This window comes from Helicoverpa armigera, chromosome 16 (assembly GCF_030705265.1).
Source record: "Helicoverpa armigera isolate CAAS_96S chromosome 16, ASM3070526v1, whole genome shotgun sequence".
In the NCBI taxonomy this organism is placed as follows: Eukaryota; Metazoa; Arthropoda; class Insecta; order Lepidoptera; family Noctuidae; genus Helicoverpa; species Helicoverpa armigera.
Genome location: NC_087135.1, coordinates 5,113,650 through 5,140,422, shown reverse-complemented (window position 1 = coordinate 5,140,422; position 26,773 = coordinate 5,113,650). Strand labels below are relative to the sequence as shown.

The 26,773-nt window shown below is 36.4% G+C and overlaps 1 protein-coding gene and 1 long non-coding RNA gene across 6 annotated transcripts in view; one reads left to right on the top strand and one right to left on the bottom strand.

Moving 5' to 3' along the window:
• The window catches only part of LOC110384536 (semaphorin-2A), a 284,393-nt gene that overhangs the window by 224,453 nt on the left and 33,167 nt on the right, over positions 1-26,773 (top strand). For all 5 annotated transcript variants that reach the window (XM_049844508.2, XM_021345848.3, XM_049844507.2 and 2 more), the window contains 3 exons: positions 18,664-18,751; positions 19,712-19,763; positions 19,930-19,992. In XM_049844508.2, the coding sequence (XP_049700465.1) occupies positions 18,664-18,751; positions 19,712-19,763; positions 19,930-19,992 (203 nt within the window). The remainder of the gene's footprint in view (positions 1-18,663; positions 18,752-19,711; positions 19,764-19,929; positions 19,993-26,773) is intronic.
• On the bottom strand, positions 22,557-26,316 carry LOC126056247 (uncharacterized). Its single transcript, XR_010277256.1, has 2 exons — positions 24,950-26,316; positions 22,557-24,540 (listed from the first exon to the last, which is right to left on the bottom strand). It is a non-coding gene; the product is annotated as an uncharacterized LOC126056247 (long non-coding RNA).

Genomic DNA, 26,773 nt, shown 5'->3' with positions numbered 1-26,773 from the left:
GCATTCTCGCTAATAGAGCTGTCAATATGTCACGTCGATATGAATATCGGTCACGTGACCGAAACAGATAAAACTTATTGCAACAAAAACTTTCTATTATAAGTACACCGTTTTTTTGTACTTTCGCGTAAGCAATGCCCTTTAAATCCCGACAATAATTTCCCTGGGGGCTGCAGACTGGCCTTTGACAGGGGTGGTCGTGGACACCGAGGGTGACCGGGGCCAAGAACTTAGTAAGGGTACTCGGATAGGGTCACTCCTTAGTCGTTTATTGTTCCTCGACGTTTATGGTCAGCGAAAGGGCAAAACGAAAGGTCAAAACTCGGGCTTGGACCCCCAGGTAATTTCTCAACAATTAATATTGAATAAAAGCCTTTCGAAGTACAGAATTTAATGCTTACCTAAAAGGTAGGAAATTAGTCGGGCAAGATTTATTTGAAAATTTCGGAACAAAGCTTGTTTATAGTTCAAAATTTATTTGTGTCGGCTTATATTGAGAGTTTGGGATATTTTATTGTTAAAACATAGACATTCTGTGAATTTACTTCAAAGATTTATTGTTCTAGCCGCGGTTATTTTATTCAACTCGAAAATGAGTCATCAATCATTTGTGACTAAATCTCTGGATAGTGAGGAAGACTACATTTACTTCTAAAGACATTAAATACCCTACGCGATCACTTAGACCAGTTGGAAAGTTGTAACAGATAATTCCAATTTACATATCCAAGTTTGATAGGTACCAGGTATCTAGTTAAGAGGCGTATGCAGCCCTGCGGCGCCGTATCCCCAGTGGATCTAGCATGAGTCTTTGTGGAGGTCCACAAGCACGAAGCCAATATTTCCCGGCTTGTATGAAATGCAAATACAATTTAAAAGTTTACATATTTTCTCAGTGAGACAGAGAACTCGCGCCTACGGCCCGGCCCGCATTATACACTACTTATGTGAACTAAACAAATAGTGTGCATACTTTTATTGCTACTTGAAAATTCTGCATTTTATAGTGCAAGAATGTACTGAATAAGGCACAAAATTATCCTTAATTTTCTTTATGAACTTTGAAAAATAACAATATGTTTCTTAGCTTTAGTATTACGCAGTAGTTTTAAGTACATTATAAATATTGTTTGTTCTTAAAATGCCCCAAATATATAATTATATCAACAAAATAAAAATCTCTCAAGCCGTCCTCTCGCCTGACAAATTATATTACCCAGAGTGATATAGAAAACTTATTCAACAAACTCTTCAGAAAGTTGAAAGTCAAAGACTTTTTCAAAGTAATAATCCTTCGGTGACTCTGCGTTAAGTTTTATTCTAACAAAATTGTCATTCGACTGTCATTCGTTCTGAGACGAACCTTTTATAAACTACAAAGCTGAGGTTTAATTTATTAACACAAGTTTTTTTTTTATACAACACTGAAAACATTACAAATCTTCATAGAACTTTCTGAACCTCACTCTTTCTTTGTAGTGAAATGAAAAAGCTAATTATTTTCTTGCTTTGTCCGGCGTATAATTATATTGCCGTTGCCATTATTAGTACTCGTTATACGACAATGAATGGACCTGGTCCAATGTAAAACAAACTTAGTGAGAGGACGAAGCATAAAATAAGGAATCATAATTCAAATCGAAAAAAGTTTTCCCGTGCCGGGTAATTTTTCCCATCTTACGGGAAGTTTCTCTAGAGGGGTCGTGGCTCTCGCCTCAAGGAAATCTAAGAGAGGGTTTACATTTTTAGCCTTTCGCCGTGTCTTCCTCTTCACTTTATATCGTCTTTTGATTACTCTCTCAACAAGTTATGCATATTGTAAAAGTCGGCGTCGCGGTTAGAAGAATTTTGGCGTCTCCTTTACGTCTTGCCGCTGTTGATGTCTCGTTTTTCATACTTTTTATGTATTTCGCTTTAGTATGAATGAATCTACCTTTTATGATGATTATGATTTGTTTTTCTTGTTTCTTCAGTCTTCCTTTGATAATGAAGAGAAAATGTCATGTGGTGGTATGCATAATTTAATTGGGAGCTCCCTGGAATTTGTATCTTAGTAAATCGCTTCGCATACTCCTAATGTAAGTACAATACCGCAAATGCGGTGGAGTATTCTTTAAAGCAGTGCTAACGCGCTATGCGCTGTTAATTCCCCTTAAGATCTCAGATCCACCCTAATTGTTATCGGCCAGCCCGACCCTTAATGGTGTTTCTAATGCGACTAATGTATTTTCGGGACATTTTGCAGCTTGCCTGGGGACACTTTTCTGTTTGTATGAACACTGTGACTCCCCGTCCCTCTAGTCACGGTAACTGTATTATCTGCAAATATGTATGTTCACAATTTCTATTGTCCATCTGAGTGGTGCGAATGCAATGAACATAAATAAGAGATATAAGTTCAGTATGGTGAGTGTATTTGGCCTGTCTCTATACATCTTACTTTATGCTGCTACTTGACAGAGGGTAGCTTTAGTATTCATAAATTTTCAGGGACTTTTTTCGTCACGAACTTTTTGAAATTGCATTTATTTTAACAGCATTCGTGAGTTCGAAAGTCAAAAACCAAAACGAGGATAAGTTTTATTTCTCAGAACTTTATAGCTTTAAGCGTATTAGGGTGAAACAAATAAAAACTCGAAAGTATTGAAAATAAACAATACACTCTAGTCAGCGGCACTCGTAAAACGGTTCGTATAAACGTAGCAAGGCGGTAAATTAGATTTTATTTTATTTCTTAAACAATTTGCGGCCGGACACAGACAAAGGGCGCGTAGGTTCGATGCCGTGGTCAGCAATTCAAAGGTTTATGCGGGTACGTTTATTACTTACCTACAACCGGACTAGTGGTGAGTGGTTACATTATTTTTTTGGGCTGTACCTATCGATATTTTTCAATTTTATTATTATATTTCTCTGGTCTGCAACTTCATGGAACACAAGCTACTAATTAGCTTTTTCAACTATTTACATGTAACTCAATATTTTATTGCAAGAGCTTTTTCATGTTACTAGAAATTCAAATTGATTTTCATGCAAACATTTTACCGTTAGGTACATTGAATTCCAATTAAAATACATGACATTATAATAATATTTAAAATACAACAAATATTATGTCCGATGATTGTGTCGATGCTGCGATTGAAAAAAAAGTAGAAAAAAATCGACATCGGCCCATCTCTATAGGCCGCGTGCGACGATTTTGCAGTGACCACCGGCCGGGCCCCAATCGCCGGCCATTGTCCAGCCGTGTTCTTGTTCACATTAAAACGCAGTTAACCATTCTTTATTGTTTTATCCTCGACCATTCGCCGATAAATGTCCTCGACTCATGGGAAATGTTATGGCGCAGTACAATTTCGATTTCACCACACCGTAATTAAAGGCACCTTTTATTAGAAATTTGCTGCACTCCATTTTGCCTAATTTGACCGAGGATTACATTATTTGGGTTGTCCAAAAGGTCGTTTAAATGTTAAGATTGTAGTTCAATTTAATTTTCAGATTTGTTGATTTTAAATTAGCTCATCTAAAATGGTTTATTTGTAATTTAAGATTTAACAAAGTAAACCTACTCTATTTCTAGAATGTGTACCTGTATTAAAATGATTTATTTTCGAAGAATCATCCAACTTTTATTTATCAAAATAATACCTACTTATGTTTAGTCCTGAAATTCTCTCAAAATTTTAGGAAAATCAAATTAGAAGCAAAATCTTTTCCTCCCACGTTAATTTCAAATTCACAAAAAAAAAATATAAATACCTGCTACCTTATTTTAATTCCATCGAAAGTTGATAAACTATTTAAACGTTAAAAGTATTTGAACACTAACTCCTGAAGTCAGGGCTTGCGCATCAGACTTTTCATTCGGTTCGCCGTAACGCGGCGGTAAGGAAACCTTTCGGAGCAAAAGTTTGATGTCGATAATTGCTCAAGTGTGAACGGTTGCCAATCTCGTAATCTGCAGGCGGGCGCGAGAGCTCAATTTAGTAATTAAGAGGCTTACCACGTATGTAATGTGGCTATGAGTAATATAATAAAAGATGGGACATTTTTTGTGGTTTCAGGAGGTGAGAATGTCTGTTTGACTGAACTCTTCTAATAATTCTAAATTGAAATTGTCATTAAGTGATTACATATGCAGGTAAACTTAGTCGTCTGCAAAACTTAAAAAACGATCCTTCAAGCAGTCAAAGCCATTTCATACTTATAAGTAACATTCGTCGTTACCGTCATTATATTCGGTAAATCACCGGCGATTACCTTAATCGCGACCGTTTGCATAAAGAATAAAGTTAAAAACGTGGTGTTCGCGTAAATACAGACGGCTGGCGACACCAGACAAGCACGTCTGCCGTGAATCCATTCTTGACAGTAATTGCGAGAATTATACTCCAGTGGACTAATACCAATTAGATTCAAAGACAATAGTAATTTATAGGTATTGTACGGTTACATAAGTGTCCCCGTTTAGTTATAAAGGCCTGTTGATTGGTACAATAGTTCCCTATAATAGACATAAGTAGGGTGTCAAGCCCATAGCCGGTAATCATGATGATAAGTAGGTACTTAATAGTTCTATGCGTGAACCCCTCTAAATATAGTAAACTGAAATATAGGTACGTAAGTGATGGAAATAATTTCAGAACCTTTTTTCATATTTTTTGGAATAAAAAGTGATGTTGTTGTGCCCACACCCTGTTCGCTGATTACGGCATTACGCTCCAATCTGATACGACGAGCTTATCACCATTTACCGAATACGATCCTTATCTTGAACAATAACAAAAAAGCTAAAGGAAAAACTCGGTCACAATTGTGGTTTGACCTTTCAAAACATTAGCGGATCACAGTCCTATTTCCTGTTACCATTATACGGTGACAATGACATAACTCTAGGAAATTAAAATAAAAGCTCGTGTGTTTGAGCTCACATTTCTGTCCGAAACTAAAGTTGAAGTTAAACTGTCTAAAGAGGAACATTGAAAGACGCGAAAACATCAAATGAAAGATTCAGGTCTCGCTATTTTATTCACAGCAAGATATTTCTGACTTCAGCGTAGCGACGTCTAAACAATAGTAGGCAGTTTCGATTCAACAAGAATAGATTGCCATAAGTTAGTTGAGTGCGGGGGAAAGTATTCCCGTACGTCGGCTGCGATCCCCGGGAACTGTTTGAATTATAGATGCGAGGCCCGCCACGTAACGCTGTCACTCGTGTGATTTTGAGACAATCTGATTTTGTGTTTTCCCCGTTTTGGCCGTTGAATGTTTTATTAGATCACTCCCGAACGTTCGCGTCTAATGCTCGGCGGTCATATTATCTTGGCTTTGTTTACCCACGTATCGTTAACGTTATCGAACACTTCTTCCTGATTAACGTCTGTTACGCGGTTACCCTATTTCCTTAACAACTTTCCCAACATATAAATATTGCATGATTCCTTTCACGTCGTGATAAGGGTAAGGATGTATACCATCAAATTCACTTATGTTAAATATGGTTGCTTCAAACCTCACAATATTTCGTGAAGGGCATCGTAGACGATCGTCTAAAGTGTTTTGTTGTGTTAACACTGCATCAGTCGTTTGTATGCTAATTGATGCTTTAGTTCAGTCGATAGTGAGAGCAGTTAAAGGTACTGAAACCAATTTATATTCAAACATGGACCACGAATGGAGGTTGTTGGACGTCTTTATGTGCTTGCGTCCACAATGTATGTACAATTGGTTTATGTTGTATGTTCAGCCGAAAGTTGTTGTTATAATGTCCCGAGACCCGCAACGAAGTCGAATCGGCAACATGTCGTTATCGCGTTGTTTTTCACCCACAGGCGCGGCAAAACCTGCGATTAATGTCTTCAGCATCCCCCATACGAACGCCGAACTTTTCCTAATTAATTGTAAGATTTTAATCATGGTAGGTACTGGCGTAACAAAATTATTATGGACCGTTTAATTTCCTTGCCCTACGCCCTTCGGCGTCTTACTGCGCTAATGCGTTATTGCAAAATTTTAATCAAGGGTGTGAGCGAGTAATTAAATTATGCAGGCTGTCGTATGCACTCCACGATTATAAATCTTCGATGTTTACTTAGGTTATGCTTAGAGTCATATTTATCGTGGTAATATTACAGTTGCCCCTCAATGTCAACATCTGGCAGCGTTTTAGACGATTTGCATTTCCAAGCAGATAAAATTTAATAACAATATGTGTAGACTTGCAACGAATATATGTAGTTAAATAGTCAAATTATAAGTAATATATGTTTTCTTTGAATAAGGGTATAAAATAGAGTTTTAAAGAATATTATTTGAAAATTTTATTAAAGCTATATGAAGTAGGTACGTGTGACACAAGTATGCAGAACATTCATATTCAATTATAACGAGACGCATTGCGATGTAAGCGCTGCATAATAAAAGATGTTTATTACTTTAACACGAAACCGCACTTTAGTCAATTTGCTGAACCGCCCTCTGCGTCAAAAGTAAAGGCAGGCAGACAACGGTAAACTTGTGTTTATGTAGTTTTCCAACGAATAAAGCCGAACGATAGCTCCAGACCTCAATTCCACTAAAATCTTCACAACGCAAAAATGAAATTAAAGTCTGCCATCCCAGCGAATGAATCGCGACCAATTGGCTTCGTGTTGGGCTAAGATCAAATAATTTTATGAAAATGAACCCCCAGCCCATTTAATTAACCCGACCTCCCCCTATTAAAGTGTACAAGAATTCCCTGGTTAAACATTAACATTCGTCAGGAATTTAATTCGAGGGCAACACTCTAAATAATACACCTTACACTTTTTTGGTCTTAATTGTATTCATCTCACACATCACAATGTTAACGATAGCGGAGATAATTATTTTTTATTGGATTTTCTTTTCGCTAGAGAAGTTTTAATTACTGCAGGGCGTGTAACCGTGTTTTATAAGCCGGTGTTCGCTCGCCTCGCTCGGACGCTAATTGTTTGTTGCGGTCGTAATATCGCTCATATTCGCTCGCAGCCCTGTAAATTTTCCGATTTCGGCTACATAATTCATTAGCGAGCATTGCTATTGCGAACATGTTCCCTAATACCTCGATGATTTTCCAAATATCGAGTAATTCGCGAAGCTATACATACCATTCATTATATCGATTAATCGAACCGAATTTGATTCACTTATCTCGTGTGGAAAACAAACAACCGCAAGACGTGATCGAACTCCGATCTAATACGAAGTGGATGAGCATAGAAATTAAGGAGGTCGAATCTGAGCTCATCAAACATTAAGCCCTTACGTGTACCTGGGGCCCTCGCTAAATAAATAACTGGAGCAAATGAAAAACATCCACGCTCCGCTCGTATCGAACGAAACAGTGAGAATTCGTCGGAGGCAATAATAAATATGCATAGCGCGTCTATGCCACATCCTCTGTGATTAGTCGTGTGGAGGCTCCGAGCCCCCCTAGCCACTGATACGGATAGGTGAGTGATAGCGAGGGGGCCTTAGAACTAAGCAACCCCTAGCTAATAATGCTAGTATCTCTCTGTAGTATTGGCGAAATTTCTTGGATATTGCCAATATGGGGTGTTCACGTGCGCACACTTTTGTTTCTGTCAAAGCGCGCCTCACGGCTGGGTAACGTTCGACGAGGGAATCCGTATTCAAAGGCTAACATTCATATTATGTGTGGGATAAAAATAGAATCCGATATTGTATTCATTCGTCAATGTGTCGCTATAAATTATTTTATTGAACCACCTAGGTCTTGCAGACGGTATAACAATTTGATTATATTAAGTGTTAGTGTATATATTTTTTACAAGTACATATAAAAACATTATTATGTGTACTTCAAACCAATATAAAATTCCATCTATTAGCCCAACTTTGGTCGGGACACTGTTGGCAATTTTAACTTCACACTAGCCTCGAATGTTTAATACTCCTGAGGAGGGCTGGCTTATGGCACCTAATGCCTCTTATATTAGTACCAGCATATAAATTCACAACGTGGTACACTGAAGCATGCACTTTATGGCTCGGTTCGGGATGCATTATATTCGGTAGAGTTATGTGCGCTTTGGGCTGTCTTCGGCGAAGAATTGGGTGGATGACTAGGTCAAAAATAAATTACGTTGTCATATTCATTTAGTGAAGCATCTAAAAATAATGTCACTTCCATTTATCGTTTTGATGGAATAATTGATTAAATTTTTTTATTGATAATATAAGCTAAATAAGAATCCAGTTTGATGTGAAAAATCTGTGACGTCATATGTTGCGCTTACATACATATTGCAAAGAAAGTGACAGTTTTTGACAGTTAAATAAAAGTAATGAATTTGACTCGTTGGAAACTACCGTATTACTCCCAAAGCATAGGGCAGAATGTAAGGGTGGAATAGAGCCTTCAATTTATAGGTGGACGATACTTTTGTTTACTTTGCTTGACGTGTACCTATGTATGCAACATTTTTGTAGGTAATGAAAATATTACCGAAATTAAGGATTAGCAGCAAAACTTGTCAGGCAGAAATGTTCGTCCATTTCATAACTATTTTGAAACGTATGAAGGTATTACTTGTGAAATAGATGTGAATTTGTGAACTTCATCAGGTGTGTGCAAGAAACAAGTGAACCAGAAATAATACATGCGGCGGTTTCTTCACACTCGAGCAGTGCTCTTTACAAAATTAATTCCCCTACGTGACACCCGCGTAGCAATTGAATGTTAGTAACAAAATCGCAACAAGGCACTGAACGTGGGATTGAACGCAGAGATTCACCTCTAGTGGTTATATTTATTGTTATTGCTTCCCGATTGCGCGAGAACCGTCGCCTAAATCAAATTACGAGTCCGGTACAGTCCTAAACAAATTTCAATTTTCAATTACTCCCATGTAGGAGTGGTAGCCACGACCTCCCTAGGGAACCTCGTGACTTATTGCACAGCATCCAAGTGATGCTTCAATAATGTATTCAGAATAATTGTTTATACTAGGAACGACGGGACCTGATTCGATTGAACTTGCTCGCAAGAGACAATAAGTCAATGATTTATATCGTGTCCCAGTACGAACTGATCACGTGACCAGACGTGAGTATGATTTTATGAGTTTCATTACACGAAACGGTCCTCGAAAACAGTTGCCACGTCACGCTTCTTATTGATTTCGTGTGGCAATAAAAGAATCGACGCCGACCTTAGCCTCCCCATATACTTTTTCCAGTTCAATGAGCATAAATTGCAATAGGATTCCACGCGGTGGATAGCCCCGAATATTTCTTGTGAACCGCGCGTAGAAAAGGTGCAAAGATTTACCTGCTAGGGGCTATCATCGGTTAACATTAAAATATTTATTTTTTATAAATCCCTTTAGTGTGAGCATGTCACTAATGTTTTGTCTGCTCTTGCGCGCGAAGAAATACAGTCCGATAAACCCTGAATAAATATCCAGATTTGGAACCTATTTCTGGAGTTTTAATTTTTACTGAAGTGCTGCCAGGGAAATAGGTCCGAGTCGAAGATTTCGGAATCCTATGATTGAAGTTTACCCAATTTACTGCGTTTGCTTAAGATTTTATGTAAATTATTTTTCGACAGCGCTGAATTCTCAGAAAACATTTTCTCTGTATATAAAACGAGTGCCTAACAAATTACAAGCAAACAACTTTAGGAATAAATAAAATGTTACTAAGGGAAATACATTGGTTACCGTTTTGCTGTTAAAGGATACGAAATAGCATATTTTCTCTCACTTAATTCACCCGGTAGGTATACGTACATTCCTGTGATACAAATCAGTGGCGTATGAAACAAACCGATTCAAGTTGACATATTGGAAAGGAACCCCTATTCGTTCAAACGACAATAAAACCAATAGTTGTACCCGAGCGCGTCCCGTTCCAATGAATTCTTACGAAAGGAGCAATAAGAAAAAAGTATTCCCAACAAAGCTGCGGTGATAGTCAATATAGCAGATGTAAGACAAACAGGTAGCAATATCGGGACATCCATAGAGTACACCGGTGATATCAATAAGCAGCGTGATGCCTCGACGAACTGCCGAGATAAAGTAGGGGCGGTGCGCGTGCTTCACCGAGATTGCCGACGATTACCCAACTCGATTCTATCAACCGCGCTCGCTCTCTGCACACGCGTTACGATATTCTGAACTTACTTATAACATCATTAATCTTCCATTAAATTAAACTGCATTTCCACACAACCTGCAAATTGAACACGGATTGTAGACAATATGAAAATAGCTCGCGGGAAAGCAAATACTTTCGTGCCAATTTGTTTAAACTGCCGCTTTCATCGAGTGCAATGAAAATAAACATCTCATTTGACTTCATAATGCAATAACTTTTTTTCAGTTCAGCGTACAAAGCAGGGCAATATTAAAAATGAATCGGATTCAACGTTTCACGAGCTCAATAATCAATAAGCAGTTTAAATAATACGCAATAAAACTCCAGCCTCGGATATAGTGTTTCAAATGTTCCATTTCTCCGACACGGGCCATTAGCGGAGCAAAGGAAATCTGCAATCTCAAGAGATTGAAAATCAAACAATACGAACGTTCGTAACATAATACCATTCGTTATTAAGACACAAATGTGGCATTAGAGGGAAGTAAGGCAAAGGCGAAAGTTGCACCGCGCTCGGCTCGAGGGGGAGACGCGACACAAAATGTTTATACGGAGAACAGGGTAAGGGGGTAATGTTAGTAATAAAATTTTATACACCTTAATATTTCGCCAAACGATGAGTCGAGGCGTGTGTGAAATTATGTACCTACAGCGCTATGGCCAAATTTACTACTTTCCCCCTGAAGCTGACGTATTTTTTCATTGCACAATGAGCTAAATGCTTCGTATATTTTAGTATGACTTGCTCCTCGGCAGTTTTTATTAAAGACAATTAAATTTACTCCAGCTGAAGCTGGTTTCATTTATCCTTAAAAGCCTCAAGTAAATTAATCCCAATGGGTGATCCCGACGCGTTGCGTAAATAAGCATCCCTGGAAGGTGGTTAGCGTCGCCCGCTTCGGATAGACGCTGTTTCGCCGTGTGATAATTTATGTAAATGAAAAACACATTATCTTGTTTCCTATTCGAAGTGCTGACATGTTTTCAGAACATGTTTATTGCCGTGTTTTGTCTTTATTATCTCGTCTCTGGTGTCACTACTTTCATCCTATGTGTCGTCGCGCCGCCGTATTTCATAATTTTTGCTGCTCTCAACTGCGAATTCATTTTTATCAGACTCTGAAAGCTATCTGATATATACATACATGCGCTAAAACTCGGCTAACGTTAAAATGCATTTTTAAATGTCCGTTCCTGAGAGTGAATAAGTTTTCTTTTGAAATAAAAGCTTATATTAAATTCGTGTAGATTGAAAAAAAACTTAATCAACTCCACAAAGCTATAATAGAAACTAGATATCCGTTTTATCGCAGTTTTAGGAAAAAGCGCCAGTAACACCGCAGAGCGTTTTCTAAATTACCAACGCGAACCTAATAAAGGCTGAGAAGTTTTAGGTGCGCGTTTGGTAAAAATACGGTGTCGCAAAAGTTTTCTTTATTAGTTTCCCCCTTTAATCCGGCCAGGCGTGTCCCAATGTCTTTATGGCGAATTTTCAATCTGAGTCTGGGTGGAAGCCAATAAGAAATCAACTATTTTTCCCTGATTCCCGTGCATCGGTTCGAGGGGAGACTCGCTTCTTTACGACTTCTTTTACGATTGGAGGTGCATTCGGAATTAGTCCGCACCATCGGGAGAGCCTTTTCGTGTCTACGACGAAAGGTAAAAGGATTACAATGACAGAATTTTTCCTCCTTCTAAAAATTTTAAAGCCTTTATTTTATTGAACAATGTGAGCTCGTAGTTTTTTCATCATTTTCAACATCTTTTTGTATAAATTCGATGTGACGACAGCACACAACTTTGATACTTGAAGCGAAAAGCGTATAATACTCGCTTTTAAACTACTAAAGTTTTCCCTAACATAGTCGGTGAATGTTTACGATATTGTTAGCTTTTTTAGAAAACAATTTTGCGTCGTTTTCCTGTTTCGAAAGTTCCGAACCTTTTTCAACAAAAAGATTGCTGTAGTAAAGGATTTTGTAGATGGCATCTCTTTTAGATGCTACGTGTTTTCTGTTAATCAACGGATGGAGTTATAAAACAGAATGTGATGAGGTAATCTGTTGCACGAATTTCACTGAAAGATAAATATTTTCTATTATGAATCTGTTATTTTCTTATACTATATTTAGTTTTAAAGATAGTTTATTTTATGTAACTTACATTACTTGCCATAACCACAAGAATGGTTTATGTTCTTTACCTATTTCTAAAAGCATCTCTGTGTTACATTAACTGTACAATATTCTGTCCAAAGCTAAATGGGTTATAAGTACGCGACCTCATTGTCATTCATGTCGCTTATCTTGTAAACGCAACAAAAAAGGCAATCGCTGTCATAAAAGCTTGATAACTCAACTCATTACTTTTTAATCTTTGATTTAATCGCGAGCTAACAACAAATTTAAATATTAAACGACTTACAATACAACGACTTGTAATGCAAAGGTACAGGCAAAATAAACAAAAGAAAAAATTGAGACTGTTTCACAAAAATAAGTTGGTAAGTAGAGATGAGATGAGATGAAGTCCCGTTAATACTTTATTACGACTCCTGCTAGATAACTGGACGAACTTTATGACACTCTTTTAATAGCCACTGAGTCCGGCCCTGGACCTCTATCGTTGGTTTACTGTTATTAATATTTTAAATACATTTTCAACTTTAATAACGTATTAAAAATTTTAAGGGATGAACTAGCTAGTGGCGTGGAAAGATGGCCTGTTTTATGTAGCCGATATTAAAAGTTGGTTATGACTCCTTTATATATTTTTGCAGCGTCTTCATTAACTAAATAGAAGACTCAAGATACAAGCTGGGTGTCCATATTGTTATAAATGTTTGAGAATCATAAATGTACTCTGTATCATTTTGTTTTTCAACACACACGTGTCATAAATAAGTTAAACCTTTTTTAATAAAAAAACAAGCATTTTTTATATTGTTTTAGTAACTACATATTATTGTTTTAGTTTACAACAACTGTTTGTAATATAAACAGCCTTTTTAATTTGTAAAACTAATTTCATAATACTTTTATCAAACTAATTAAAAAGATTAGGGTTGTTGTGCTAGTTATTTTTGAAATTATGCCTTTGAACAATTTTGTTCAGACACAAGCCACATTTTAATTTGTATTTTTAAACGACCTTTTGTCCCCAACGTTTCTAAAATAAAATAGAATTAGAACCCTAGATTGTTTTTCTAAATCTAATGAAATCTTCTTACCTTAACCTCATTGAGAATAAACCTGTCTAAACGATAATCAAGCTGATAAACGCACACGGTTTACTGTAATATACTTACATATACATTCATATTAATTTCTGTCTCTCCCTCTCTTTGCTATATACATCGTGTATCCAAAATTCATTCGGCACATTATCTATACACGTGTTGCGATTAACTCTGTTAACTTACTTCGACTTGCCGACGCCAGTAACAGAGTATTCCACTATGATCGTGACTGAAATATCATATCTTAAGCAAGTTCATTTAGTCCCCTCCTGTACATGGGACTTAGTACCATTTAGTTAGCACGAAAAATTCTCGCAAATCATATTAAGGTGTTTTGTCTGGAAAATATAACAAGTGTTTTGTTTACTCCTTTTCATAATAACATATTATTTTTCCAAGTAATCGTATCGGGTATCAACAAACATACATTAATAATCGTTTAATTCAACATGTCAAAATATTAAACAAACAAAGTGCTCACGTTATTGTTAAAGACAGGAGCGATAACGACACGAAACAAACACCCGCGGGGCGCGTTCTGAATTAATCCAATCCACGGAATAGGTATAACAGAAAGCTAATGGGCCAAAGTTTCCATGTAAGCCAATTGTGTGCCGTTAATCTAATCGGTGCCGTGTATAACGATATTTTGATATCAGACCGCACAATTGCCAAATGAAAAATACGCGGATTTCCTGTCGACCGTAATCGCCATGTAATCCATCAAATGAAACGATGGCGAACGCTTTGCTTACCGTACGAAAGTCTGCCCTATTACGTATTGTCACGATTTAATACCACTGATGTATGAGTTATTTACAAGGTATTTGTTTTGATTGATTGTAAATGTACGGAATATTGTTATGGAAAACAAGCAAATAACGAAACAATGAAATCGGGTATGTTATGATGTCGAACTAAATGTTATCTCTATTGTTTCGAACCTGTTCATAAAGGACATTAAACTGTATCAGTAGCCTAAATACAATGAAAACGAGGGTGTTTTCCCATACAAATTACAGTATCCATAAAATACAAAGCATGTTGTTTGCTCAAACTACCCTTGACCAAAATAACGTCGTGTGATAGGATCTTTGAAACGTGCGCGGGTTTATTATAACTTTCTTCCTAAGAGTTCCAGCTGTGAGGAAGCATGTCGCAGCCCTCCCCGCGCCGCGCCTCACCCCCGCGGTCGCCCTCACCTGACCAGTGTAACGGTGCTCATGCGATAAAACAATTACCACTATGAAGTCGCGTTCAGACTACGAAACCGCAGAAATCCTAAATAGGAAATTATTAAAATTTTACTGCTTTTCAAATAGTGGTTTGTTACATTAAATGGGAACGTTAGCACAATATAATTAAAGCGATTTTTAAAAGATTTTTATGTGCAATAAAAACTAGCCATTATTAAGCTTATGAGCGATTTCATTTTAATTATTTCCTAACCATTTCGACAGTCGTAAAATTCGTAAACCTAATCATTGTAATAAAAAATTAAGGAAAACCAAACAATAAGCTTCAAGAAAGACCGACCATAAAATTCTAAAGCGTGCTTATTTTAATTCCACTTCGATAAGCTCATAAACTCATAACTAAAGATTAAGGAATGTAGTAAGTATTTACCATATCGTATTATTAAATAAACCTCTAATTAAAGGAAAAAATAATCTAGTAGTAACAAAAGGCTGGTTCTTATTATCAGATCTGGGTTTGTTGTCGTGTTGCCGTTCAAACAAGTCGCGTGTCGGTTTTAGCTCAGTAAGATCTTGATACGGTGGAGGCCCGCACTAATTATAGTTTTGCTTATTACCCGCGACCTCGACTAGTTATTGTAATTGCTCTAATAAATCGTTGATTTTCAGTGACCTCAATATTGATGGTTAAGTTGAATGGGCAATTAAATACCAATAATTCTTCTAGACTTTAAAAAAAGTTACTAGACGTAAGCCATGTTTAAACTTTGATACATTTTTCAAGTATCATCTTTAAGCCCTGACAACGATCTAAAATAAAAACATAAAATCTCCAGCAAACATAATACATTGTACAAACTAGCTCAGACTTCGTAAGCTAACGTGTAGATCATCTCTTCGCTGAAACTCGAGCTGTACGTGAATATTCTCGGTTCGACACTAAACTCTACATATTTCATACCTCGACAGCGGTTGTCGTCCTATCTTTCATTGCGTCTCCTATAAGAATCACATATTCAAAGCCAGTGCATTTTTCATCAGTCGATCCTACGTAGGATGACAATAAACTTTTAGTGGAGTTCCTCAGGGTAACGTTTTAGGTCCCCGTAGTTTATGCCCGCAGTCTTTGTGATGACATGTGTCTGGATATTCTTTTTCCTTTACTTCTAAGGTGAGAATCAAGACATGTGGAAACAGGAATAATATTATGAGAAAATACATATTGTACTTCAAAGTATATAAGGTATAACAATGGCTGCTGTAAATAGAATCTGGACAATCAACGTTGCCAGCTCAAGAATCGAACTAAATATTACCACTCAATATTATAAAAATGTATGACAGCATAAACTCAAAACCAACAGCAAGTGTAACTACATTTAATGGGCGATGACATTCTTGAAACGTCTGGTATTACGGGGCTATAAAAACGAATACATTTATAAGATGTTCAGACTGCCATTATAACCATTTCTGTACGTGCATCCAGTTCAGTCAGCTGACTCCGTCTTTATTGGAAGATTACTTGGATGTTCGTTGGAAGATTACTTGGATGCAATGTTTTAAAATAATCTTTGTTTGAACACCAACAGAGTCTTGACAGAGAAACTTGAGTTTGAAGTAATTAGCTGTGGTTTTCTTATTTAGGACTCTGTTGGTGCTCAATAAAAACTAACTCTGATTAAGTCATGGCTTTCGATAAATTCTTCTTGTTTGTCATTGCCATGGTTTACCAATTGAACGTCAAATTAATTAAAAATATTCAGTCAACCATTCCAGTATCCGCAGTCAACTAAATAACAATAAATGTCAGACGGGAGACTTACATCTCACAGCATATGCAAATTGCTGTAACAACAGGACCCACATGGTGTCCCAGCGGCGTCTCGTCTGCAAGCAATACTGATTCCTGAATTCTCTCGCACCTGCCGATTCCCTACGATGTCGCCTTTCCAATTCAAACTACATTTCGACGGATCTACGTAATGTCAAGTCTTTATAGCTCCACTTACATTATTCTGTAGACATCAGTTTGTGTTTTTATATGCTCAAATTGCGTATCGGGTTTCGTTAAAAGGTATTCTAGGCTGTCTTGGTATTTTTTTGTTCGGTATTGTATTTGCGAGTGTCTGGATAATAGAATTTTGTATTAGTATCTCGTGTTTGTCCTTAATAATAATTCTGTCACTCTTTCTTTTTAACCGACTTCCCAAAAAGGAGGAGGTTATCAATTCGGCCGGTATGTTTTTTTTTTTTTTTTCTATGTATGTACATCGATTACGCCGAGGTTTATTGACCGATTTACGTGATTCTTTTTTTGTTCGACGCGGAATAGCTGCCAGATGGTCCCATAGTCATCAGGTCAGGATCTGATGATGGAACCCCTGAGAAATCGAGAGCAACCTTCGAAAATTGTAGGCAAACATAGGGTAAAAAGTTGACACTCAGATAAATGCCTGAAAGCACTATTTAACAGTGAAGGTTTGGAGCTGACCTGATGATGGACACCAGAGAGGGTCGAGGGAACTCGACAGCTGAATATGTAAACTACCTCGTATTTGGGCTTATAATATTTGTATTGACGAGATCTTTGCAACAGCGAAGGTTTGGAGCTGACCTGATGATGAAGACCAGAGAAGATCGAGGGAACTCGACAACTGAATATGTAAAATACCTCGTATTTGGGCTTAAAATATTTGTATTGATGAGATGATAGTGACAGCTATTTGTATCACTGAAAAGCTGTAAATAAAAAACTTTTTTACAAAAAAATTAAACCGACTTCTCAAAACACTAAAAAGCCAAAAAATAACTAATTTTAGGTGCATCGGCCTAGAAGTCGGTGGCAAAATTAACTTAGGCACATCCTTGATTAGACACCGACTTCTAGGCCGATATTTTTTGGCTTTTTAGTGTTTTGGGAAGTCGGTTTTATCTAATATTCTATAATATAATTACCTACGCACGCCACTATGTACATCATGTTTTCATATTCGCTAGGGGTTGTATAGTGAAAAATTTCGAAATAAACACAGTACGAGCTCCATCGACGATGTTCGTTCGGGGATCAAAACTTGCATAGCCGAGTAGACAGGACAGCTGACTTCGTGAAAAATATATTCTAGGAAGTCATGGACGTATAACGTACACCTCCCGGTGAAAATACTTGAACACACGGAAGTTTTCTACCAAACGATTTTCACTGACATGTCAGTTTTTAGAAACGTTTTACGTATTGACACGAGTTTCGTTTAAAAATAGCGCGTGAAAAGCTTGGGTAGAAATATTACGTCAGTTAGTAAGATGGCAGAGCGGCGCGGCAGTATAAACTATGCTAGAACATTCAAAAGTGCATTTTTCGAAAATAAGTGACAACACTTAGATTTTGTATTATTAACTTCAGGCCAACTTTAACACGTCCATTTTCTTTAATACCAAGAGAAATTTCGTGATGTATTTAGTTAGGATTAAAAAAGAAACTAAAATAAATTTATTAAAAACGTGTCATAAATCATATTATTCAAAATATATTTTAACTTGCGTGGAAAAAAATCCCGTCAACAATATATACCTTTGAAGTTAGGTATCTCAAATAGTCGAGATGTATCTGTAAACATGCGACCTCTTTTCAATAGCCCTTTGATGTTCTTTGTGTTTAAAAATATTACTTAAGCGTGTTCTTATAAGACTTTTTATTAAATGTAACTAATATGAAAAGGTATTTGCGCTTGATTTTTCTTGCTCACTGGTTTCATTCAAATTATATGTAAAGGTAGATACATTGTGACGAGTGAATACCGAAATTGTTCAGCACTTTTTTATTAATTTACGAAGAAATTTATTGTTACGTATAGTTAAATAGCGTTTTCTTCGAATAAAATAGTTGAAATATAAGTTTCGCATAGCAAAAGTCATTTTCAAAAAAATATATAATAAACTATTTTCTAGCAGTTTTAAGTTATAATGAATACGTCTACGATTTTAAAATAATTAAATTCGTATTTATTCCCTTACAAACAAACTACTAAAATATTCTACAAATTCATGTACTTACGTTTATTTCCATCTTTTCAGACCATGTTCGCGAATTCTCGTGTGGCACGCTGTACTACCGAACCTTCTTCGTGGACTCCAAAAGGGATGCCCTCTATGTGGGCGCTATGTAAGTATACATTTTTGTTATTTTGCTAATCTTAAGTAATATTATGCATAAGTGAGTTTGTCATTTTGTGTGAAGATCTCATGATTAAAAGACTCAGTAGTAAATTATCTTTAAACAAACAATCACATACAAAAAAGCACAAAAATGCGTATGCGTAGCATGCGTAAACGTAACAGGTTTGACCTTTAAAGTAAAAAAAACACAGGTACAATTTAGTCCCCCTGGGCATAGGTCACGCAAATTAGCTACAATGAGCATCCGGACCCTTTTTAACTTTATAAAAAAGGTGCGAAAGGTGCAATTACTTCTACAAATACAAGCTATTCTTTAGAATTTCACGGGAATTGAATCTCGGATAGAATAGAGAAAAATAAGACCCGCTACGCTATGATACAAACCTAAGGCGTTAAATCTAATATAAAAAATACATTATTCCATCAAAAAAATCAAATTAGATTTATTTTGATCCCTCAATTCAAATGTACACGTATCTATCATTTTCTCGGCACAAAACAAAAACCAATCGGTCCAATACAATCAAATAGCTATTTTTACGAGTGTGCCACCGTATCAACTTTACCTTTGCTTGACTACGGTTAACCATCAACCAGTCAGGCTTGACCCCTGGCACTTCATAGTTTTAACCAAACGAAGCCCACCACATAAACTTTCAGTGGAAACAGAAGGGTCAAACTATACTGGTGATCCAATAAAAAGAGGTGATATAGGTCAATCGTGTGTGTCACGAAGGCAACTAATTTTGTTCGGGGAATAATACAGCAGCATTTTGAGCTATAAAACGATTCTTCTATATAAACGTTATGGTAACTTTTACGCAACTTTGTAATGTATCCCCTCTAGTCCGCAGTAAATTGACTAAACTTTTCCATTCAAATAGCCCAAGTTAAAAGAGTTTTACAACGTTCCTTTTATGTTTTTCTTATGGTATGTTTTTTTCAGGGACCGGTTGTATCGGCTGAATATGAATAACATCAGCGCATCACACTGCGAAGTAAGTTGTAACATAAAAATATTAAGTACAAAGTTATTGGCTTTTAGAGTGCACTTCAAAAACATAATTCCAAATTATAAGGCATCGTAAATATGTATAATATCCTACGTAAACTGGAACATTTGAAATTCAGAAAGTTTAATAGTACCTACCTTTTTGTTTTCAGAGAGATTCAATAAATTTGGAGCCCAGCAACGTGGCACAATGCGTATCTAAAGGGAAATCGGAGGTAAGTTAATTATGTGCTAAGTAAATTAACTGCTAAGTATCCGACACAAATGAGATTAAAACTTCCACATTTCTCGCAAAATTACTTACAACTAGCACTATTTCCATCAAGGGTTAATCCCATTTTTAACTGTGAGCGGCGGGCGGCGAGCATATTTCATAGCGGGGGGCTTACAGCCATGCTCTGCTTCGCTATATTAAGGCCGTTAATTTTGATTTACAATCGCAACGTAAAAGCAATATTTGTTTTATTTCTCGGCGGTCGGAGGCTGTCTCGAAGATCGGAACGGCGATTATTGCGACTTGCCTCGGTGCGTCATCCACTAATTCGATAATACCCACTCTACACGAACCGTTACGCTTGAGTGGTTTCTCTTATATTTGCCCTCTAGCCGTATTACAATTTTTCGGTTTTCGCGACAGCCACACTTTTATTTATACGTTTTCGTAATAAAAGTAGCGACGATGTAGCGTTTGCTGCCATATATATTTATCACTCTTTGTTGGTTCACTCAGACACGTTTATATCTAATAAGAGAGTCATAAAGCCCGCAACCAGAAATGGGCTGTCTCATGCGAAATGTATAAAGTCTTACCGCGAACAGTAAACCCTCTTTGTGACTCTAAAAGGTGTACCGTAATGGCGGGAGAGGCAAAACCTGCCAAAAGCAAATTCGCAACTTTACTACAACAAAATATCGCGGTAACATAAAGCACGTAAATAAAAGGTCAAACTTCCGCAATAGCGTGAGAAGAAAAGCAATAGACCACATGGTACCCACTCCCAACTCTTCCGATGGAAAAAAAAGTAAATTTGTTTTATTAGTATCAAAGAGGGCTATAAAAAAGAAATATCCCCGAGTCTATCACCTCGATCGCGAATGGAACGGCCACTCGTGAAGGCTATAATCAAAGTTTCTCGCTGTCGGCGAGTTTTCTCTAAACACGATGTCGTAACACGAAAAAGGCTGGAAAAATGCCGTCGGCAAATTCCTCAAGGCGGCCACCGGGCCGGCGCTCGCCTTGTTGTTTTAACTTCACCGCTCTTTGTGACGCTATTAAGGAAAATTCACTGGTTTAGGTAAATCAGAGACTCGGGATTTTAGAAAATGACGGATATAATATCTCTAGTAAATAAAAAATGTAAAGTGCTTTGTCTGCTGCTGTGTAAATTCTCTTTTCCTTTCATTTTCAAACGGAAAGTACGTCTTGTAATGCAATAAAAACACGTTGACCAAGAACGAAAATCCTTAAAAGAAAAGAGAAATAAATTTTGCCAAACCAGCTTTCAGGCGTACGTTCACAAAACCCACTTACAATACATTTCTTTTAATTTCCAAGAACTTATTACGACCTTTGTATACGAGTATCGTGGCAAAAGCAATAAAATGTTCCGCATTGGTAATGCAAATCAGCGTTCTTAAATTCCTAATAAAAACCATTATAGAAAAACAAGAAGAGAACCTTTTGGGTAGAAAAACGCGAGGAAAGCCCGCCGTAAATCTACTTACGTACAAAGTGGCGAATAATTAACGAAATGGTCCAATCGAAGGCATTAGTTCCGAGTGGAGTTATGCGAGCGCTACCGGCTAAGTGCCGTTAAAAGAAACTTAGACGCGAGCTTGATTGTTCTCGTGCTTAATTCTGATTGTTTCTGAGTGCAAAACAGTTCTGTGTTCACGTCAGTACGACGGCTGAGCGCTCACAGTATATTAATCCGATAATTACTTTAGAACAATCTCTTGGAAAGTTACCTCGCCGGGCCGAACCAAAGAAACCGGGCAAAACTTTTTATTAACAAACAAAGCACTCGGTTAATTGCTTACTTACACGTGCCTATTCCAAATCGAGTTTTACTACGTTTTCTGATTGTGTGTGTAGAAAGTAATATAATTATGGTTCGTTATCAACTCTGCTCAATCAAACAAAGAGCCGCGATATATTGTGTTAGGTGGCTGTGTTTATGTACAACCTTTTATTCCAGTGTTCTGTTAAGTAAGGCTTTGTTTAGCGACATTGAATATATCTCAACTGACATGTATTGAAATAATTCCGTCTATCAAATAATTCAGTCATTACTAGACAGGGTAAATATTCAAAGGAGATTGCCCGTTTTGTAAGGGAAGTTGGGTCCCAGTGAAAAATGTTTGTGCCCTGAAGATTTTTATTTTAACTAATAGGAAAAACATTGCATTTTCATAATCAGAAACCTTTTTTCATTTATTCACCCTGGTTCAAGAGATATCATTATTTTTCTGTTTTAAGAATATAGGTTATAATTAGAAATTGACATGGACTATAGATCACTATGAGCATAGAAATATGTACTGTAAATAGCAGTACCATGGAATTATGTCTCTATTTATGCATAAAGTAATGGAATTGTTATTATGTGTTTCCCGCGGTTACACCCGCGTCCCCGGGAACACCTTTCCATACCCGGATAAATTATAGCCTACCTAATCAAATCTTTCCTCTTTATAATATTAGTATAGACTCATAATTACCGTTATTGATAGTTATTATTATTTTAGTAATAGCAAGGGAAATAAAAAAAAAACAAAACATGAATAAACTATTTATTCTTCATAAAATATTTCGTCCAAAGATTGAGCTGGAGCACTCACATTGTTGAAGCGGCCCCAGCTTAAATACCACAATACTGTCATAGTATGAGCACAACACCCTACCGTACGGTTACCCACTAGACAGTTACAATAGTAAGCAATGATACTTTCTAAAGAATTTGCCCGATCTTCATCTCTACTTATCAACAAATAAGAGTAATATGTTTTATGGCTCACATGGCGGGACTTAATTCTAGTCCTAATTAAATAATTATTTTGACCCAATATTAAGGGCAAATCCTCTTCCAAGACATCATTGCTTACTTCAACATTATAAGTACCATTACTTCTTATGTGCTCCCCATAATAGGATCTAGCCTGTTTTAATTGGTAAGATCCCAATGCAAATCTTCTTAAATCATCTAAAGTTAATCTTGGAAAATGATCTAAATGGGGAGCATTGCTGTCTATGTTTTGGAAAACCGTACGTCTCCTATTGATGTTATCCCTTCGAATAAATTCCCCCAAATAATTACTACTGTTTAATCTCGCCTGAGCAATTTGCACATACTCTGCAGCGTCAGGTCTATCTTCAATTGTTGGGTGGAATTTATTCAAAAGGGCACAAACAATTTTAAAATCATCCATAAGGTGTGTTGATGCTCTGTTAAAATATTCTTGTCGAAACAGTTTGTAGTCTCTTTTGATGCGACCATTTACAATTTCAACTACCCATCTACACATAGTCACACACCTAGACTTGTTTGCTTGGTCAGTGGTCAATTGAAATTCACCTTCCAATAATGACTCAGGCATGTATGTTTTATAATTATAGCTTTGGAGTTCAGGGATCACGTCTCTAAATCCCCTATCCAATATAAAGACATCCCCCTGTCTAAAAAATGAGCGCATTGGACCACTTTCATTACGAAATAGATCACTCATGATTGTCGAGTCATTTTTTGTTGCTTCATATGGTCCAATGCACTCTAAAATATATCCATCACAACATGTGATTAAAAAGGGTTTAACCAAATTATTATATTTGTGTAGACTATATGTCTGTTTCTGATATTTGTAGTTACTACTACTCTGTACATAAACATATGTACCATCACATATGACAATAGCAGGTTTAGAATCTGGAGCCATGCTACTGTCTCCGAATAGACCTTCAGGAATAGTCCTGTTACGTGAGGCCACATTTTGTATATTAGTGTGATTAACTCCCAAATGCATTGGTACAAAATGTTCTTTTAAACATTCCCTAACAATGTTCATTTTTTTTTCTAATGTAGATCGTGGCAATTGAAAAAGAGTTGCCAGTCTTTGGTTGCTGTCCCCTGTCCTAAGTTTAACAAGAAATGTGCTTAATGCAAGGCTAGGATTTCTAACCTTATTATGTAAAGTAGGAAGGCTATTTAATATTTCATTAAACTGCATCTCTGTAAGTCCCAGCCAATAATGGCGTAAATGTGCATCCATTGCTGCAATATTATTAAAATCTAAACTTCTTTGAGAAGCTCTTTCCAGTATGGAAAATATATCATCAACTTGAAAGCTAGTAAAGTCATTTAGGTTGGTAGTCAGTTCATCCCACTGATTGCTATATAAATGGTGATGACAGATTCTAGCATTTAAAGGTATATATATATTGTACTGCAATAACAACAGTTCCTTTATAGTCATAGGTACTAAAAGACGTTCATCATTATCACAGCCTACAAACATACAGTGACGAGAAGCTGCAGCAACTCGTTTATACTTTTGTGAGTTAATCTTAGATTGAACTCGTAATGCTTGTTGTGGTTGAGATGTTGGAGCTGGCATTGGAGGTGGTTCAGGTATCTCGGGTCTTCTAATGAAGATAGAGCTGCATCCATGACCCTTGCAGGTCTGTTTGAATCTTGAACCTCCAAACGTCTCGTCTCCCGAGTTGCTGCTAACCAGCAAGGAATGCACACTTTTTGTAAATGTGGAACCTAAAATGAAATAGTTGGTATTAGTGAATATCAGAATAGGTACCAAACCCTATATTGTTATTGTGCAAGCATATGAATAAAAATAGCATCAATTAGAAATAAACTATGCAGCATTTTTCTGAAACATTATTTAGAAAATGTTAAACACAATTGCAGGGTATGAGATCTCAGGTTCAGTTCCAGGATTGGGTTTCTGGGTATTTCCATTAAGATTTCATGAGTAGTAACCAGAAGAGCCTGGAATACTGGGTTTGTGCCTGGTTGATTGCATGGTCTCACCGTTATTACTTAGAACATAACTGACAAAATGTATTGTGTACTGTTAGGTACACCTCTGCCTAATCGTCGTCACGCTTGTGATTGGGGATTATAGGCGTGATGATACAGAATGTTATTAAATAATACTCACCAGATGTGCTAAAGTCCATCTTAAAATCATGCTACGTTGTGGACAGTCTAACTCAACTCTGTGGGTTCTCCGACTTGCAACAGAGATACCACATCCATAACAAACATTTAAGTGACCATATGCAGGTGATATATCCTCGTGGGATCCAGTTATATTTGACAATATCCTTTCTTGCAACAGCAAATAACATTCAATACATAGGATATCATCTGACGTTACCTGGAAAAGATTATATTCTATACTATTCTATATTTATAACTGCTTAAACTTGTAAATACATAAACTCTCATAAAGAACTAAGTTTACAGTGCTAAGTTTACTCTAATCAAATGTTATTTTGAGTTTGCATAATGCATTTAACCACTATATTTATATTGTCCACAATAATTATTATTGTTTATGCACACGATAACTTACAGGTGTAGGCGTTGTCCAAGTTCGTAGAAGAACTGTCATTTGCTCGTTCAACTCCTCAACTGTATACCGGCGTAAATTAGACGCTAGTAAAGGGAACAGTTAATACAGCGTCGGTAAGACAGGCGGTGTGCCCGACTTCTGGCTGGGGTAGACATAGTTCTGACAAAACAGTTCGGGAGTTCAATATCACACAAGGATTTCACTAAGAGTCAAATTGTTCTCCAAGAATAGCACTTTATCTCACAAAGAACAGCACAAACAAGAGTCAAGCACTTAGAGTCAATATCTCACAAAGAGGAGTCAATTATCTCACAAAACATAAAGTAAGTACGCGAGGAACTTATTAGCTCAACTCGGTGGTAGCAGAAAGGCACGTATCGTAAATAATAACTAAGTAAATACGGAATTCAAAACTCAACGTATTATACAAAGCAATCACGAACACACAACGAACGAACGTCAAAGTGATGTGACATGCGCAAGTAAATGTTGCCAGAGCAATTATATTTAATCATTAATAAATCGATTTAAGTTTTTAAATTACGTAAGGCTTTTATTTTAATTTAAAATCGCTCTTATCTTATCTATCTTATCTTATCTGTTCAACAATATAGACTTATCATGAATATAGTTAGAATAATAATTAAAAATAATTGTATTTTTTTATTTTTAATAACTGTTTTGTTTTGATATCGATTACTCTATTGATTAAAATACGTAATTTTCAATAGTTATTTGATATCTGGCAACTTTTTTTTGTTTACCAATCAAACGGATGTCGACGTAATGTTTAACTATTAATTAATTTTAACTTTATTCCCAGGGTGAAAGAAATTGTATAAAAAATAATTTGGAAACAAAAAAATAAACAATATTTTTAGGTTATTATTCCATTCAGGCACACGATACCACAAAAGGGACCTGCCCCGTGGCAATCTCCTTTACATTGTAACAAAATGTGGATAATAAAATAAACCATTAATTTCATAATTTCGCAAATGAGTTATTTGATTCAACAAAACCATTGTTTTGTTAAGTAAATATTTTAATGTTATCAGTATTCGATAATTTTAAATGTCGAAAACGTTCATCAATTATTTATTTATCGCTTTATCAAATAGATACGATCAACATGAAAGTTTAACTTTTAAATCAAACATTGTTTAAACAAAACAGCCTAAAATATAAGAATAAATAAAATAAATACAGTTTAAAAGACACAAAAGACTTTATTTTAAAGAACTTCAGCGACCGTGTTTCGATTGGGGAATTTATCAGAATAACCGTGCGCCAGTGAGCCTTCGTTCTGACGGAGAGAAAATTAGTTTCGAGCTTGACGACTGACCACGAATACCACATACCAATCTGCTGTTAAATAAACACTTTGATTCTGGTTTCAGGATACAA